At 41.2% G+C, this 18,862-nt stretch overlaps 1 protein-coding gene across 8 annotated transcripts in view; it reads right to left on the bottom strand.

Annotated features, from left to right (window-relative positions):
- Window positions 1-18,862, bottom strand: part of kidins220a (kinase D-interacting substrate 220a) — a 142,442-nt gene that overhangs the window by 35,578 nt on the left and 88,002 nt on the right. For 4 of the 8 annotated variants that reach the window (XM_034159418.1, XM_034159411.1, XM_034159412.1 and 1 more), the window contains 2 exons: window positions 16,868-16,981; window positions 3,450-3,482 (listed from right to left, as the gene is read on the bottom strand). The exons of 2 other annotated variants lie outside the window; for them this stretch is intronic. In XM_034159418.1, coding sequence (XP_034015309.1) covers window positions 3,450-3,482; window positions 16,868-16,981 — 147 coding nt within the window. The remainder of the gene's footprint in view (window positions 1-3,449; window positions 3,483-16,867; window positions 16,982-18,862) is intronic. 2 more of the 8 variants (XM_034159413.1, XM_034159415.1) reach the window with 1 other exon arrangement.

The following is an 18,862-nucleotide window of genomic DNA, read 5'->3' as shown; positions in this document are numbered from 1 at the left end:
CTCTCCTGTTTCTCATCTTTATCCACACTTGCTTCAGTTGCATCCTTCCCTCCTCCATCTTCCTTCCTCCTTCCTTCCTCTGACATTCCTTCTCTCCATCGCTTCTCTTCTTCCATCTCCCTGTTATTAGCTCCATTAAGACACCAGCTTCACACTAAGCCTCTCGGCTTTGTTTCTGGATTCAATGCAAAGTCGAACGAAGCTTAGTCAGACTGCGAGCGGTTTTGTGACTGAATGTAAGCAACTCGAACGACACAGTACACAAAAGTAGGTGCCAGCTTTCTACAATAGTGGTCAAAGTACGAAGACTCGTACTGAGGAAGCACACACACACACACAGTAGTGTTCAGAATAATAGTAGTGCTATGTGACTAAAAAGATTAATCCAGGTTTTGACTATATTTCTTATTGTTACATGGGAAACAAGATACCAGTAGATTCAGTAGGTTCTCAAAATCCAACAAGACCAAGCATTCATGATATGCACACTCGAGGCTATGAAATTGGGCTATTAGTAAAAAAAAAAAAAAAAAAAGTAGAAAAGGGGGTGTTCACAATAATAGTAGCATCTGCTGTTGACGCTACAAACTCAAAACTATTATGTTCAACTGCTTTTTTTATCAATCCTGTGAATCACTAAACTAGTATTTCGTTGTATAACCCAGTTTTTCATGATTTCTTCACATCTGCGAGGCATTAATTTTGTTGGTTTGGAACCAAGATTTTGCTGGTTTACTAGTGTTGCTTGGGTCATTGTCTTGTTGAAACACCCATTTCAAGGGCATGTCCTCTTCAGCATAAGGCAACATGACCTCTTCAAGTATTCTGACATATCCAAACTGATCCTGATACCTGGTATGCGATATATAGGCCCAACACCATAGTAGGAGAAACATGCCCATATCATGATGCTTCACTGTCTTCACTGTGAACTGTGGCTTGAATTCGGAGTTTGGGGGTCGTCTCACAATACTGTCTGTGGCCCTTGGACCAAAAAGAACAATTTTACTCTCATCAGTCCACAAAATATTCCTCCATTTCTCTTTAGGCCAGTTGATGTGTCTTTGGCATAATTGTAACCTCTTCTGCACATGTCTTATTTAACAAAGGGACTTTGTGGGGGATTCTTGCAAATAAATTAGCTTCACACCAGGCGTCTTTTAACTGTCACAGCACTTACAGGTAACTCCAGACCTGTCTTTGATCATCCTGGAGCTGATCAATGGGTGAGCCTTTGCCATTCTGGTTATTCTTCTATCCATTTTGATGGTTGTTTTCTGTTTTCTTCCACGGTCTGTTTTTTTTTTGTCCATTTTAAAGCAGTTGGAGATCATTGTAGATGAACAGCCTATAATTTTTTGCCCCTGCGTATAAGTTTTCCCCTCTCCAATCAACTTTTGAATCAAACTACGCTGTTCTTCTGAACAATGTCTTGAATGTCCCATTTTCCTCAGGCTTTCAAGAGAAAAGCATGTTCAACAGGTGCTGGCTTCATCCTTAAATAGGGGACACCTGATTCACACCTGTTGTTCCACAAAATTGACAAACTCACTGACTGAATGCCACACTACTATTATTGTGAACACCCCCTTTTCTACTTTTTTTTTTTTTACTAATAGCCCAATTTCATAGCCTTAAGAGTGTGCATATCATGAATGCTTGGTCTTGTTGGATTTGTGAGAATGTACTGAATCTACTGGTACCTTGTTTCCCATGTAACAATAAGAAATATACTCAAACCTGGATTAATCTTTTTAGTCACATAGCATACTATTATTCTGAACACTACTGTATACACTACTGATTTTTCTCCAGAATAAAAACTGATCTCAGTTAGTGAACATACAGCACCTGTTTACTAAAAGCATAACAATACAGTGACCCTCGCACATATTTATTCTACGACAAGCAGAGAAATTGTGCAGATCTGTTCTCAGTTATTACTGTTGTTTATCTTCACTTTTCTGCAGGTTTCAGTGTAAAATCCAGCATATGCTACAGCAGCACTGCACATCAGCGTCACTTTGGCCCACACAGCAACAGGAATTATGGGTAATCAAACAGCATAGTGTCTTTCTTTAATGGGATGACATCTGTCCATCCCATCTCTCAACCTGCATTGTTGGGATGGCCAGTTGCATTTCCCACTTTGTACCCGGTCATGAGCTGCAACCGGAAAAGATAAACAACAATGGGAGCCGATGGAGAAACTTTTCCCAGAGAAAGTCTACAATGCAAGGATTTGTTGATTGTTACTATTAAAATATAAAACGTACATTCTCTTGGTGTGACGTAAGGCCTCTATCCATTTTACCTGCTTCGCTGAAGACAAAGCAGGTTTAAACGCATGTGATATATTCACAGAGACTTGGTGTATCAAGGTGAAACTTGGTACACCAAGTTATCTCACTAAGACCTCGGACAACTTCAATGCTGGCGCAATTCAGATTTAATTGTGGCCACCAGGTTGCTGAGTCTCTGAAAACTACTATATGCGATAATACAGCAAATACCAAATGGATCATGTTTAATCTTGCTACTGTAGATTATACCTTACAAAGACCTTGCATAAGTTCAACGTTGGACTCTGGGACAAAGATTAAAGAAGTACTGCCCTTGTTGATGTTTACGCTTTACCACTTTCCATCAGGTGACAAACTGAATTGAAAATGCACAGACACTGAACTGCCTGCGTTTGCTGGTCAAGATGGTGCTGATGTGTAACACTGCTGTAGTGAAACCCAGTCTTTAGATGCAAGATTTGGCCATTATCCTAATCATTATCCTGTCTGGACCTATACTTTTATCATGTAATTTTGGGATGGCACAATAATACTTTTCATGCCCAATTTGATCCCAATATTGGTACCTTCAGTATTATCATTTTTTCTTTGTTACATTTGTCTGGATGCCCTTTGCTAACCTAGCCAGCTAACAAAACAGCAGTCTCAGGTGCTATTTAGATTTTTTTCTAAATTTCTGGCATTGGTCAATACTGGAATAATACGGATCCAAAATATTGAATTGGTGCTCATCTAATGCAAATAAATGTAGTTTTCTTCCTCAGAATTTGTAAAACAGCCTGAATAACATGGAGCGGAGCTTTTAAACTACTCACCAGGATGCAGTTTTTGGGATGCTGTAGCCTTTTATTTGATAAAGAAAAATGGCTTTTTTACATCACTATAACAACAATTAACCCTAATGTTTTTGTTACCTTTTTTCCAGCTTCAGCATGCAAACATTCAAGTGTTAGTATCAAACTAAGGTGCAAACTAAGGTATCGCTACTACACACAGAGTGAGTGTCTATGATGAAGACTTCTTCAGCATGCTTACTAGTCGGGAACTACGGTGTTAAGTCTAGAGAAGAGGTCAAGATCTATTCGAGGGGAAATGGAGAGAAAAGGTTGGATGAGGATCTACACAGCAATGAAACCAAAGCTGTACCTGCTTCACTTTGGAAGGCAGCGGCTTTAAATGCTTCATCAGGAGACAAAAAGAAGCAAATAAATGGTCAGACAAATACACAAGCATTTATGACATCATGACACCTGCGGGGGGTTGACATAAAAAAAGATGAGCAGAAAGCCAGAAACGAAAGTGTCAGGAGAGACATTGATGGCACGTTCATCAACCGAGGAGGAGATGTTTCGTTTACAGCAGTGCCGGCAATCCACATCAGACTGCAAAAGAAGAGACTATTCCAAGCAGAATTATTATGTTTGTTTTTGCTGCCGTCAGCTCGCTTTCACAGTTATAATCTTTGTCGACTGCCAGTGAGCGAGAAACAGAACGAAGACAGCGAGAGAGAGAGAGAGAGCGAGAAAGAGAGAGAGATGTCTCTCAGGCCGCACAGAAAGCAGAAGTTTTATTTCAGGGCCAGCCTTGAATAATAGCATGGTATTCAGAGTGTGAGTGTGTGTTTCCGAGACGTGAGGCAAGGCGTGAATGTCTGTGGGTGTGTCGTCTGTGTGCACGTTTGTGCGAAGCCAGGGTGTGTGATAAGACTGTAATTACAGCTGGGCTGAGCTCAGGGCCGGGCAGAAGGATGGGGAAGAGGAAACACAGCTCTGCAAGGGAGGAAGCGTCGCGGGTAAGGAGATAAGCTCAGCTAGCGCACGGCTCATTGTCCGTGCACGTGCGCGTGTGTGTGTGTGTGATGCCAGCCCCAGCAGTTGCTCTGATGATAATCCCGGCAGCCTGAGGAATCCACACTTTTATCAGCCAAAGCAATTACACTGGGCTGGGCTCTCTTACATACCCCAAGACTCGCAGACAAATGAGCGCGAGCATGCGCACACGTTCACCTTCGTGGATTTACAGGATTAGAAAAGCGTGGTACACTACACAAAATGGAGCGAATCGAAAAAGGATAAGATGGGTATAGAAAATCCAGAATGGGATGAAAATATCTGTGTTAAAGAGCAACAGAATGAGAGGAGGAGATGATATAACGAATGAAAAATGGTGTAAAAGGCAGTAGAAATGAATCCAGACAGAAAGGTAGAGACGAAGGAGGAGAGGGTGGGAAAGAACACGACCTAATAATCAACATTATATTCATACAGCTCCCCTAAAAGCTTTCTCTGTGAGCAAAATAACTCAGAGTTTAGAGCCAATTTGGACCAAATGTCATGGAATTATTGAAGTTCAGCTGAGGACAAAGTGATTTGAGTTTGAGAAAGGTCAGTTAAAAGTCAAGGTCACAGTTCAAGATATTATATATATATATAATTATTCCCCATATATGGGCAGCACAGTGGCTTAGTGGTTAGCACTGTTGCATCACATCAAGAAAGTCATGGGTTCGATTCCTACCTGTGATTTTTCTGTGTGGTTTGCATGTTCTTCCCATGTTTGTGTGGGTTTCCTCTTATATATACACACACAGGTGCGTATGCATGTGTTTTGAGCCTGACCCAGAAAAAGTAGGGTGTGGTTTTTCATCTGCAACATTTCTCAACATTACACACAGTGGGCCTCATGTATCAACGTTGCATACAGCGATATTTGAGCGTATATGGGGTGTACGCCAAAACGGCTGCGCTACTTTGGCATTTATCAATGTGGTCGTTGGCGTACACTGCGCTGAAAATATACACCAGGTCGAGAGGTGGCGTAAATTATACACCAAAAAGAACCAGCGCTGGAACCCACATAGAAATGAAGATGATCAACATGATAAACAGTGCCATTATACAAATCAATGCATATGTTACATAAATAACACTTTCCTGATTATACTACATAGTAATCAATATCATATAATCAATGTCAAATCTATAATCAATACAAATCAGGCTTTTGAGGGATTGTTATGGAGCACAATCCGTGGCTACAGCATTACTGCAAAGACACAACTTCATGTGGTGTGATTGTTTTAGACTATGAAATTGATAACTGTAGTTTCGTCATTCCCTTAATTCGCCCGTGCTGCAACCAGGTTTTGTCGTCTCCATTCGGTTGTCACAATAAAATAAATACAGAAATACATTTAAAAAATAAAGAAATCTGACAGATTAGGTGTGTCTTATTAATACAGTGGTCCCTCGCTATAACGCCGTTCACCTGTCGTGGCCTCGGAGTCTCGCGGAGTATTTAGTCCAATTTTGCATGCCTTATTTTTTTTTTAACAGTGTTCTGTGTTCTGCGTGTCTGTTTATAAGAATCTTGTTGCCCAGAAGAGAAAAGAGCGCCAGCAACTACTCATAACTGTGTTTGTCATACGGAAACAAACACCTGCTGCAGCGAGGTGTGAGTGGAAAAAGGCGCAGCGCCAGGACGCAGAGGAGCGATCTGTGACATACTGGTGAGTCACTATTAATAATTTCTTATGTGTCCAACCTCGTACGTTGATCGATAAAATTAATTCGTTAGTTCTAAATGCCATCATAATTATTTATAGGAAAACGTTCTATTTTATTTCTCAAACAAATGTTTGGGCCTGAAAACAGTTTGGTTTTATCTTCCTACTAAGGTTTGAACTTTGAGAGTGTTTACACACGAGAGAAAATGAGAAAATGTTCATGCCTGATTGAGAAAGTGTATAAACTGTGTAGTGAGGGGTTTTACAGCTTTGAAACGTCTATAATAATTGTAAAAAATAACGCTGACTACGTTGCGGTTTCGCGTATTACGGGCTATTTTTTAGAACGTAACTCCAGCGATTAATGAGGGACCAATGTAACACTTTATTATTTACTACAAAACAATTGATACGACAGCCGCTTTTGATGCTCTATTGGCACACGTCGTGATTGGTGAAGTTCTTTTTCATTGCCGTCTTCCTGGCTTCCATGTCGTAAAATGAGGGTGTGTCTGAAGCGGAGTCTGAATATTTATGGGCGTGTTTATTATAATTACGGTCGTTTCCACCCACCGCATTTATCAAGATCACGTCAGGCGTACGCCGGAAATGGGCAGGTGCGCACTGCTTGATACATGTCATGGCGACTTTTGTGTATTTCAAGTTTACGCCGTAAATTTATGCCACAAGTGCGCAACATTGATACATGAGGCCCAATGAGTGAAAATTTCACACAGTCTGGAGAAATGTTGGCTTCCCAGAATGCAAAAGTTGGAGAACCCCGTCCTACTTGGGTCAGGCTCAAAACTTCTCAGTCACCGCTTGTATAACCTTTCTATGGGTCACATGAACTTAGAACCTGGGTGACCTTGAAAAGTCAAAGAAAGTCATAAACTGTTAGTAACTGGAGACCTCCGAACCACACAACCTTGGTATCAGGGGTACTGATATGATCACGGAACCACTACAATTTCGGAACCAGTAAAATCTCAGTACCACCTGTATTCTGTTTTCCAGATTAAGTATTTCTTTAGACAAAATTTTTAAGACAATAAAAAAAATTTGGTGTACTGTCAAAAAATTCAATATATGAATTTCTGAACTATTTCTAGGACAAATATTAAGGGAGATACGAATGAAAACGTATGACATTAATACATGTGGTTCTGAGATTGTGGTGGTTCAGAAATAGTTTGCGTAGTTCTGAGGTCTCTAGAAACCTAACTAACCTAACTGTTTAACTTGAATAGTTTAGAACCAGTCTGGACTGAACATGGTGGAAGGGTTGTGTGTTAGTCAAGGATAAAGTGGTTCAGTTTTTAACAGAACTAATCAAATGTCAAGGTCACACAGAACCATATACAACAGTAACACTGAATCACAAAGAATAGGCATTAGTCTGGTGTTCCACAGGTGTTGCCCACTCTCCTTTTCCATGTCACCAATTACATATTAACCTTTATTTAACTAGGTTAGTCCCATTGAGATCGAGACATCTTTTGCAAGGGAGACCTGGACAATTATAAAGTTTCCAATTCACCCAACTTGCCTGTCTTTAAATGTGGGAGGAAACCGGAGCACCCGGAGGAAACCCACGCAAACACAGAGAGAACATGCAAACTCCACACAGAAAGGCCACAGGTGGGAATGGAACCCATGACCTTCTTGCTGTGAGGCAACAGTGCCAACCACTGATCCACCATGCTGCCCATACATATACGATACTTTTCACATTACTGGTAATGATTAATGGTTTGCTCGGAGTTACAGATCCCAGTATAGACGAGGCCAAAGTATTTACAGCAAAGGATGTCAGCATGATCATCGAGATTTGTTTTCTCGGCTTTTGTAAGCTACAGCAGTGAAATGCAACCAACAGCAAGTCTGCATACCTCAAAGACGGCCAATAAATACAGTAAACATGCATTACACACATTTATGTGTCCTTAAACAGAACAACCAAAAATTATGCATTTGTTTGGTTTGAAGAAGAAGCTAAGAGACAGACAACAAGTTGGACATTTGCAGTTCTAAGCAGCAGTTAGGCGCGTAAATATTTTTGTTATTTTAGTTGCCAACATCAGTACTTTAGAGCTCAAAAATGAGTTCAAAATGCAGGTTGTCAGGTTTAATTTAAGAGGAATTATTGTACCCAGAAGTGTCTGAACGGTGTAAGAATTACAGCAATGTTAGACTGTTGTTCCTCTTTCAAACTGACATCATGGCAAACAGTAATTTATAAACTGTTTAGAACCCAGACACATCAGGGTTTGGTCCCTTATGAGGCTCTGCCAGGCTTCTGCTGTGGCCGTTTTCAGTTCCTGCATGTTCTCTGCGTGTTTTTGGCTTCAGTTTTTCTCCTCCGACAAGCTAAATGCATATTCAGTTAAATTCAGATGAGGTGACAGACTTTGGCCATTACACAACATTCCACTACTCACCCTTAAAAGGGGAAAAGAAAGAAGAAGAAGAAAAAAAAAACTCTTGGATTGTTTTTGCACTGTGAATGGGTTTTGAAGCATTTGGCTGAATGTGAGCATTTAATGTAGCCCTAAACATTTCAGAACATATCTCACTGCTTTTGTCTGTAATTAATAATAACTCAGGAAGGGGAACCAGTTGCACATGCCGGCACTGTAACACTAACTCCACTTTGTTTGAGAGACGAGGTCATGTGCTTCGGGATCAGGAGCAAGTCTTTCCTTTCACCTTTGTGCAAGTTATCTTAAACTAGTTCTGTCCATAAGACATTGTTCCACAACAAACTGGAATGAGACCTTCTTGTTTGATGAATTTCAATTTATTTCATTTATGTAGCACCAAATCACAGCAAAGTTGCCTCAAGGCGCTTCACACAAGTAAGGTCTAACCTTACTAACCCCTAGAGGAAGCACACAGGCAACAGCGGTAATGAAAAACTCCCTCTGATGATTTGAGGAAGAAACCTCAAGCAGACCAGACTCAAAGGGGTGACCCTCTGCTTGGGCCATGCTATCGATACACTTGACAAAACAAATATACAGGAAATTTTGCCAGTGCACAGGACGGGGGGGTTGCAGAGGTAGACACCACTCCCATCTCTGGATGGAGCTAGACCTCAAAGAGAGAGAAAAAACAGAATCAGGCATCAGAAAGACAAGAAATACAGTAGAATTTGTCAGCATTAAGCAACAACAAAAACAGAGAAATACTAAGGTGATCGCCGGCCACTAGCCCTAAACTTCACTAAAAGACCCAGACTTTAGATAAAGTTGAGGCAGAGGCACACTCTGTTTACTTATAAAAATGAATTTAAAAGGGTAAAAGCATACTAACATACTATACCAGTATGCTAGCCATACGAAAGGGAAAATAAGTGCCTCTTAAGTCTGGACTTGAAAGTCTCCACAGAATCTGACTGTTTTATTGACGCAGGGAGATCATTCCACAGAACAGGGGCACGATAAGACAAGGATCTGTGACCCACAGACTTTTTATTCACCTTAGGGACACAAAGTAGTCCTGCACTCAGAGAATGCAAAGCCCGGGCCGGTACGTAGGGTTTCATTAGGTCAGCTAAGTACGGAGGTGCCAGTCCGTGAACAATTTTATAGGTTAGTAGCAGAACCTTAAAATCTGATCTCACTGGGACAGGAAGCCAGTGAAGAGACACCAAAATGGGTGTAATGTGGTCAAACTTTCTGCTTTGTGTCAAAAGTCTGGCAGCAGCATTTTGAACCAACTGGAGAGCTCTAATGCTGGACTGTGGTAAACCAGAAGAACATTGCAGTACTCAATCAATCAATCATTTTTTTTTTATATAGCGCCAAATCACAACAAACAGTTGCCCCAAGGCGCTTTATATTGTAAGGCAAGGCCATACAATAATTATGTAAAACCCCAACGGTCAAAACGACCCCCTGTGAGCAAGCACTTGGCTACAGTGGGAAGGAAAAACTCCCTTTTAACAGGAAGAAACCTCCAGCAGAACCAGGCTCAGGGAGGGGCAGTCTTCTGCTGGGACTGGTTGGGGCTGAGGGAGAGAACCAGGAAAAAGACATGCTGTGGAGGGGAGCAGAGATCGATCACTAATGATTAAATGCAGAGTGGTGCATACAGAGCAAAAAGAGAAAGAAACAGTGCATCATGGGAACCCCCCAGCAGTCTAAGTCTATAGCAGCATAAAATAATAATTTTTTATAAATAAATAAATAAAATTTTATGGTCAACAGTATCAAAAGCAGCACTGGGGTCTAACAGAACAAGCACAGAGATGAGTCCACTGTCCGAGGCCATAAGAAGATCATTTGTAACCTTCACTAATGCTGTTTCTGTACTATGATGAATTCTAAAACCTGACTGAAACTCTTCAAATAGACCATTCCTCTGCAGATGATCAGTTAGCTGTTTTACAACTACCCTTTCAAGAATTTTTGAGAGAAAAGGAAGGTTGGAGATTGGCCTATAATTAGCTAAGATAGCTGGGTCAAGTGATGGCTTTTTAAGTAATGGTTTAATTACTGCCACCTTAAAAGCCTGTGGTACATAGCCAACTAACAAAGATAGATTGATCATATTTAAGATCGAAGCATTAAATAATGGTAGGACTTCCTTGAGCAGCCTGGCAGGAATGGGGTCTAATAAACATGTTGATGGTTTGGATGAAGTAACTAATGAAAATACTCAGACAGAACAATCGGAGAGAAAGAGTCTAACCAAATACTGGCATCACTGAGAGCCGAGAGTCCAAACTAGAAAAGACAAAAGCATGAATCAGGGTCTCAGCATCAGCCATAGACAGGATGGGATGAACCTTTGCTGTATTTCGCAGGTGGAAAAAAGCAGTCCTCATAATATCTCTAATGTGGAGGTCAAAGGACAACATAGGATCAAAAATTACCCCAAGGTTCCTCACTTTGTCTGTGTGATGTATGACACAGGAGCTCAGGCAAAGTGTTAGCTGGTTAGTTGATGGCGATGTCTCACTGGACCAAGAATTATTTAATTTCATTAACACTGGTTTTACAAAATGTTCTACATTTAGTCTGGTGAGGACTGCTCTCCAACAAGAAGTGATGCAATTTCCTGCACCATTCTGTAATTTGGACACCATCAAATAAATAAATAATAAGTATGTCCAAATATTTATGGACCCAGCTGTAGGCACTAATGTGTCTCATAATGGTAGTCAGGTTACCATGGATGGATCAGAAGGACAGGAAGGGAGGCCTTCTCCAGCATCTTCTGCAACATCAAAATCCCCAAATCCCCCCCCCCCCATGCCCCCCTTTCAGGTCCTGGCTAAGGGCCTGGTTGCTGTTGTTCCGGCACTTCAGGAAACCTCAGAATGCTCCATTATGAACTCAAATTTTCAAACTCTGCACTGCTCTCTCACATCTGGTGTCGCTCCCGTGCTAAATTTTCCTAGAAAACGCCCTGAATAGTGTTAATTGAAGTGTGATATGCTCTTTAAATGAGAATAATAACAGAATTGTAAATTCACACTGTGAAATCTGGCGTAGCACTCGAGGCAGACGAGTGACACAGTGAGATCACTGTCATTATCCCACAGTGTACTATGACCCAGGAATGTTCTGGTTTGTCAACAACTTGTTCTACCAACTGAGCCTCAAGGCACTGATGTTAATATACTAACATATATTTCAACTACCTTGTTTTTCATGAAGGTTTAAGGCTGATCTTCAATCCAGGAGTTTGTTAACTGCTATACTTTTGTTTCCTGGTGAAGCACATTGTTCTGAAACTGGAAAGTTGGTTCATAAAATTCCAGAATACCCATGTGTAACAAAGTGCCCCTGCAAAAGTCAATAAATCAAATCAAATCAATTTATTTATATAGCGCCAAATCACAACAAACAGTTGCCCCAAGGCGCTTTATATTGTAAGGCAAGGCCATACAATAATTACGGAAAAACCCCAACGGTCAAAACGACTCAGATGTGAGCAAGCACTTGGCAACAGTGGGAAGGAAAAACTCCCTTTTAACAGGAAGAAACCTCCAGCAGAACCAGGCTCAGGGAGGGGCAGTCTTCTGCTGGGACTGGTTGGGGCTGAGGGAGAGAACCAGGAAAAAGACACGCTGTGGAGGGGAGCAGAGATCAATCACTAATGATTAAATGCAGAGTGGTGCATACAGAGCAAAAAGAGAAAGAAACAGTGCATCATGGGAACCCCCCAGCAGTCTACGTCTATAGCAGCATAACTAAGGGATGGTTCAGGGTCACCTGATCCAGCCCTAACTATAAGCTTTAGCAAAAAGGAAAGTTTTAAGCCTAATCTTAAAAGTAGAGAGGGTGTCTGTCTCCCTGATCTGAATTGGGAGCTGGTTCCACAGGAGAGGAGCCTGAAAGCTGAAGGCTCTGCCTCCCATTCTACTCTTACAAACCCTAGGAACTACAAGTAAGCCTGCAGTCTGAGAGCGAAGCGCTCTATTGGGGTGATATGGTACTATGAGGTCCCTAAGATAAGATGGGACCTGATTATTCAAACCTTATAAGTAAGAAGAAGAATTTTAAATTCTATTCTAGAATTAACAGGAAGCCAATGAAGAGAGGCCAATATGGGTGAGATATGCTCTCTCCTTCTAGTCCCTGTCAGTACTCTAGCTGCAGCATTTTGAATTAACTGAAGGCTTTTTCAGGGAACTTTTAGGACAACCTGATAATAATGAATTACAATAGTCCAGCCTAGAGGAAATAAATGCATGAATTAGTTTTTCAGCATCACTCTGAGACAAGACCTTTCTAATTTTAGAGATATTGCGTAAATGCAAAAAAAGCAGTCCTACATATTTGTTTAATATGCGCATTGAATGACATATCCTGATCAAAAATGACTCCAAGATTTCTCACAGTATTACTAGAGGTCAGGGTAATGCCATCCAGAGTAAGGATCTGGTTAGACACCATGTTTCTAAGATTTGTGGGGCCAAGTACAATAACTTCAGTTTTATCTGAGTTTAAAAGCAGGAAATTAGAGGTCATCCATGTCTTTATGTCTGTAAGACAATCTTGCAGTTTAGCTAATTGGTGTGTGTCCTCTGGCTTCATGGATAGATAAAGCTGGGTATCATCTGCGTAACAATGAAAATTTAAGCAATGCCGTCTAATAATACTGCCTAAGGGAAACATGTATAAAGTGAATAAAATTGGTCCTAGCACAGAACCTTGTGGAACTCCATAATTAACCTTAGTCTGTGAAGAAGACTCCCCATTTACATGAACAAATTGTAATCTATTAGATAAATATGATTCAAACCATTGCAGCGCAGTGCCTTTAATACCTATGGCATGCTCTAATCTCTGTAATAAAATTTTATGGTCAACAGTATCAAAAGCAGCACTGAGGTCTAACAGAACAAGCACAGAGATGAGTCCACTGTCTGAAGCCATAAGAAGATCATTTGTAACCTTCACTAATGCTGTTTCTGTACTATGATGAATTCTAAAACATGACTGAAACTCTTCAAATAGATCATTGCTCTGCAGATGATCAGTTAGCTGTTTTACAACTACCTTTTCAAGAATTTTTGAGAGAAAAGGAAGGTTGGAGATTGGCCTATAATTAGCTAAGATAGCTGGGTCAAGTGATGGCTTTTTAAGTAATGATTTAATTACTGCCACCTTAAAAGCCTGTGGTACATAGCCAACTAATAAAGATAGATTGATCATATTTAAGATCGAAGCATTAATTAATGGTAGGGCTTCCTTGAGCAGCCTGGTAGGAATGGGGTCTAATAAACATGTTGATGGTTTGGAGGAAGTAACTAATGAAAATAAGTCAGACAGAACAATCGGAGAGAAAGAGTCTAACCAAATACCGGCACCACTGAAAGCAGCCAAAGATAACGATACGTCTTTGGGATGGTTATGAGTAATTTTTTCTCTAATAGTTAAAATTTTATTAGCAAAGAAAGTCATGAAGTCATTACTAGTTAAAGTTAAAGGAATACTCGGCTCAATAGAGCTCTGACTCTTTGTCAGCCTGGCTACAGTGCTGAAAAGAAACCTGGGGTTGTTCTTATTTTCTTCAATTAGTGATGAGTAGAAAGATGTCCTAGCTTTACGGAGGGCTTTTTTATAGAGCAACAGACTCTTTTTCCAGGCTAAGTGAAGATCTTCTAAATTAGCGAGACGCCATTTCCTCTCCAACTTACGGGTTATCTGCTTTAAGCTGCGAGTTTGTGAGTTATACCACGGAGTCAGGCACTTCTGATTTAAGGCTCTCTTTTTCAGAGGAGCTACAGCATCCAAAGTTGTCTTCAATGAGGATGTAAAACTACTGACGAGATACTCTATCTCACTTACAGAGTTTAGGTAGCTACTCTGCACTGTGTTGGTATATGGCATTAGAGAACATAAAGAAGGAATCATATCCTTAAACCTAGTTACAGTGCTTTCTGAAAGACTTCTAGTGTAATGAAACTTATTCCCCACTGCTGGGTAGTCCATCAGAGTAAATGTAAACGTTATTAAGAAATGATCAGACAGAAGGGAGTTTTCAGGGAATGCTGTTAAGTCTTCAATTTCCATACCATAAGTCAGAACAAGATCTAAGATATGATTAAAGTGGTGGGTGGACTCATTTACATTTTGAGCAAAGCCAATTGAGTCTAACAATAGATTAAATGCAGTGTTGAGGCTGTCATTCTCAGCATCTGTGTGGATGTTAAAATCGCCCACTATAATTATCTTATCTGAGCTAAGCACTAAGTCAGACAAAAGGGCTGAAAATTCACAGAGAAACTAACAGTAACGACCAGGTGGACGATAGATAATAACAAATAAAACTGGTTTCTGGGACTTCCAATTTGGATGGACAAGACTAAGAGTCAAGCTTTCAAATGAATTAAAGCTCTGTCTGGGTTTTTGATTAATTAATAAGCTGGAATGGAAGATTGCTGCTAATCCTCTACCTCGGCCCGTGCTACGAGCGTACTGGCAGTTAGTGTGACTCGGGGGTGTTGACTCATTTAAACTAACATATTCATCCTGCTGTAACCAGGTTTCTGTAAGGCAGAATAGATCAATATGTTGATCAATTATTATATCATTTACCAACAGGGACTTAGAAGAGAGAGACCTAATGTTTAATAGACCACATTTAACTGTTTTAGTCTGTGGTGCAGTTGAAGGTGCTATATTACTTTTTCTTTTTGAATTTTTATGCTTAAATAGATTTTTACTGGTTATTGGTGGTCTGGGAGCAGGCACCGTCTCTACGGGGATGGGGTAATGAGGGGATGGCAGGGGGAGAGAAGCTGCAGAGAGGTGTGTAAGACTACAACTCTGCTTCCTGGTCCCAACCCTGGATAGTCACGGTTTGGAGGATTTAAGAAAACTGGCCAGATTTCTAGAAATGAGAGCTGCTCCATCCAAAGTGGGATGGATGCCGTCTCTCCTACAAGACCAGGTTTTCCGCAGAAGCTTTGCCAATTATCTATGAAGCCCACCTCATTTTTTGGACACCACTCAGACAGCCAGCAATTCAAGGAGAACATGCGGCTAAACATGTCACTCCCGGTCCAATTGGGGAGGGGCCCAGAGAAAACTACAGAGTCCGACATTGTTTTTGCAAAGTTACACACCGATTCAATGTTAATTTTAGTGACCTCCGATTGGCGTAACCGGGTGTCATTACTGCCGACGTGAATTACAATCTTACCAAATTTACGCTTAGCGTTAGCCAGCAGTTTCAAATTTCCTTCAATGTCGCCTGCTCTGGCCCCCGGAAGACAATTGACTATGGTTGCTGGTGTCGCTAACTTCACATTTCTCAAAACAGAGTCACCAATAACCAGAGTTTGATCCTCGGCGGGTGTGTCGCCGAGTGGGGAAAAACGGTTAGAAATGTGAACGGGTTGGCGGTGTACACGGTGCTTCTGTTTAGAACTACGCTTCTTCCTCACAGTCACCCAGTCGGCCTGCTTTCCCGGCTGCTCCTCTGGATCTGCTGGAAGGGAACTAACAGCGGCTAAGCTACCTTGGTCCGCACCGACTACAGGGGCCTGGCTAGCTGTAGAATTTTCCGCGGTGCGGAGCCGAGTCTCCAATTCGCCCAGCCTGGCCTCCAAAGCTACGAATAAGCTACACTTATTACAAGTACCATTACTGCTAAAGGAGGCCGAGGAATAACTAAACATTTCACACCCAGAGCAGAAAAGTGCAGGAGAGACAGGAGAAGCCGCCATGCTAAATCGGCTTAGAGCTAGTAGCTGCGTTAAGCTAGCGGATTCCTAAAAACACACAAAGTGAATAATGTGTAAATAATTTAGAGGTGATTCAGCAGAGGGAGTGCTTTAGTTAAGGCACGTGAAGATTACACTGTGAAACAAATCATTATCTAGTTAACTAGATCAATCTAACTGCGCAGATTAAACAGCTAACAGATACAGAAAAACACCGCTGTGCTCCGGAACAGGAAGTGATACAATACCGCAGTGAGAGCCAACCACCAGTAGAGGCCGCAAACAGCAAATCCCAACGTGTTTGTCTCAGCTCCATTAAGGAGCAGTATACTTGGAGTTACAGCCACAAAACCTGCCTTGACTACTGTGTTCAGTACTTAATATTAAGTTTTAATAACTTGCATGCTTTAAGTTGACCAAAAGAAAATACATGAGCTAATGTAGTCAGTTTTAATTTAGCTTTAATCAAAAGATACATGCAGGCATGCACATAACTGGTACTTATGGTGCTTGTGCATGTTAAAAATAAATGATGTGCAGCAGAAAATAAGAGGAAATCAATGACAGATTGTTGGAAAAGTGTTTCCCTCTGCTGTGCATCAATGATGTTTAGCACACACGAGCACCATGAGTACCAGTTATGTGCACCCCTGGATATATGTAACATTAACTCCAAATATGCAAGTTCTAATAGATTTTTATTGATTTATTTTGTAGAAAAACGTAAACATTTTGAGGTAATCAGTTACATCAATTGATTTGAGATCTCCTGACTGTTAACACTGTTATGATGTAAATGTGTAATAACATACTGTGATTACAGCGTCAGTGCTTGATGTCATTTAGTTCTCAGGAGAGGCGTCCTGTACTTACAAGTCCACTGGTGTCCATAGGCTGGCTTTGTGATTTAATGGAGGGGCGTGAGGATGAGGGGACATGGTGGGAATAATGCCGTGGCTGGTGATACAGATGATGGGGAAAATAAGGCTGAAGGGAAGGAACGAAGAGGAGAGGATTTAAAATAAAATATAAATCAAAAGATGGGGCTCACGCACAAAAGCACAAAAACGTGGTGGGAAACAGATGACTGCTAACCTAGTCATTACTGCTCAGGCAACTAGTCATTCATAAATGAAGAATTATTATGTAGATTTTAAAATGTGATGTGTGGAAATGTATTATTTAAGATGCTCTCTCAAATACAGACTTTTTTTTAATAAAAGGTTTTTCTAGGCTTTGGAAAAAGACTACATACATGTCCCCTGTAAAATAAAGTGAATGATAAATGAGGCCGTCCCCTCTAGCTTGTGAACACAGTAATTCAAAAACAAAATAAATGTCATCATTTTGTACACCTCCAAATTATAAGAGCATATATTGAGGATAAACGGATTAAAATTTGGTGATCCTCTTATGTAATAAACCATGTGCCTGTCTGCCATCTGCTGGAAATGTATGGACTTGTTGACAGGAATATCATATCATATCAGGAATATTAGCTCAGAGATACTATTTTAAAAAACTTACAGAGACAATTTAATGAATAGTTACTCGTGTAACCACTGACCTACCTTTCCTACTTGACTGATCACTTTATGAATGTGTGCTGTACATGTTAGGTCTATTGTCCAAATGATTGAATGAAATGTTTGTTTGTGTGTAGGTTTGTGTGTAAAACAGGAACCTGCTGTAAAACAGTGTTACTGAGTCAGGCCTGGGGTAATGTGCAATTGTGCTTTTTAACCTTTTCCTGTATAAATAAATAAATGAAATGAAATTAAATCATCATCACATGCATGCATGGTGGATATTAGGAGCCGGTGCACTTCAAACTGCATGTACGAGGTCTGTTAGAAAACTATCTGATCTTTTTATTTTTTTCAGAAACTATATGGATTTGAATCACGTGCGCTTGCATCAGCCAAGCTTGAACCTTTGTGCGCATGCGTGAGTTTTTTCACGCCTGTCGGTTGCGTCATTCGCCTGTGAGCACGCTTTGAGTGAGCAGTGGTCCACCCTCCTCATCGGATTTTCATTGTGAGGAAAATGTCTGAACGATTTGGAGCTTTGCTGCATCAAATTTTTCCAGAAACTGTGAGAGACAGCCAGGTGGACACCATCCAGAAGATTCAGACGGCTTTCAGGGACGATTCTATGGGGATCACACAGATTAAGGAGTGTTACAACCGGTTTAAAGACAGCGCCATCGACAGGCTGAAATGACCAGATCATTTCCAAACCAAACGCTGTGTTGATCCGGGACGTCGTCTGACTACTACAGAAATGGCAGAAGATGTGCACATAGCACTTTTTCACCACATTCCGCTGTTACAGGAGTTTTTGTCATGAAAAGACGTGCGGAGGAATTTGCGCATCGGGACGGAGCCGCTAATGGCGCGGGACAAAAAGCAATGCCGTGATGAAGCCTCACAGGACATGTTGTGGCATGTCCAGCTCGTCCACAATTTCTCGGATAGTCACACGACTGAAAAGCCACCGAAAGCCGTCTGAATCTTCCGAATGCTGCCAAGAGCTGGGCATGTTACAACATGTCCTGTGAGACAAACACGGAGGTGCTTTTGTCCCGCGCCATTAGCAGCTCCGTGGCGAATTCCTCCGCTCCTCTTTCCATGACAAAAACTCCTGTAACAGTGGAATGTGGCGAAAAAGTGCTATGTGCACATCTTCTGCTATTTCTGCGGTAGTCAGAAGACGTCCCGGATCAACACAGCGTTCAGTTTGGAAATGATCTGGTCGTTTCAGCCTGTTGATCGCCGCTCGGAGCGCGGCGCGCCCTCCGCCATTGTGCGCCGTCTTTAAACCGGTTGTAACACTCCTTAATCTGTGTGATCCCCATAGAATCGTCCC

The sequence above is a fragment of the Thalassophryne amazonica genome, chromosome 19, assembly GCF_902500255.1.
Source record: "Thalassophryne amazonica chromosome 19, fThaAma1.1, whole genome shotgun sequence".
Lineage (NCBI taxonomy): Eukaryota > Metazoa > Chordata > Actinopteri > Batrachoidiformes > Batrachoididae > Thalassophryne > Thalassophryne amazonica.
Note: the sequence above shows the minus strand (reverse complement) of the source record. Positions and strands in the feature narration are given on the sequence as shown.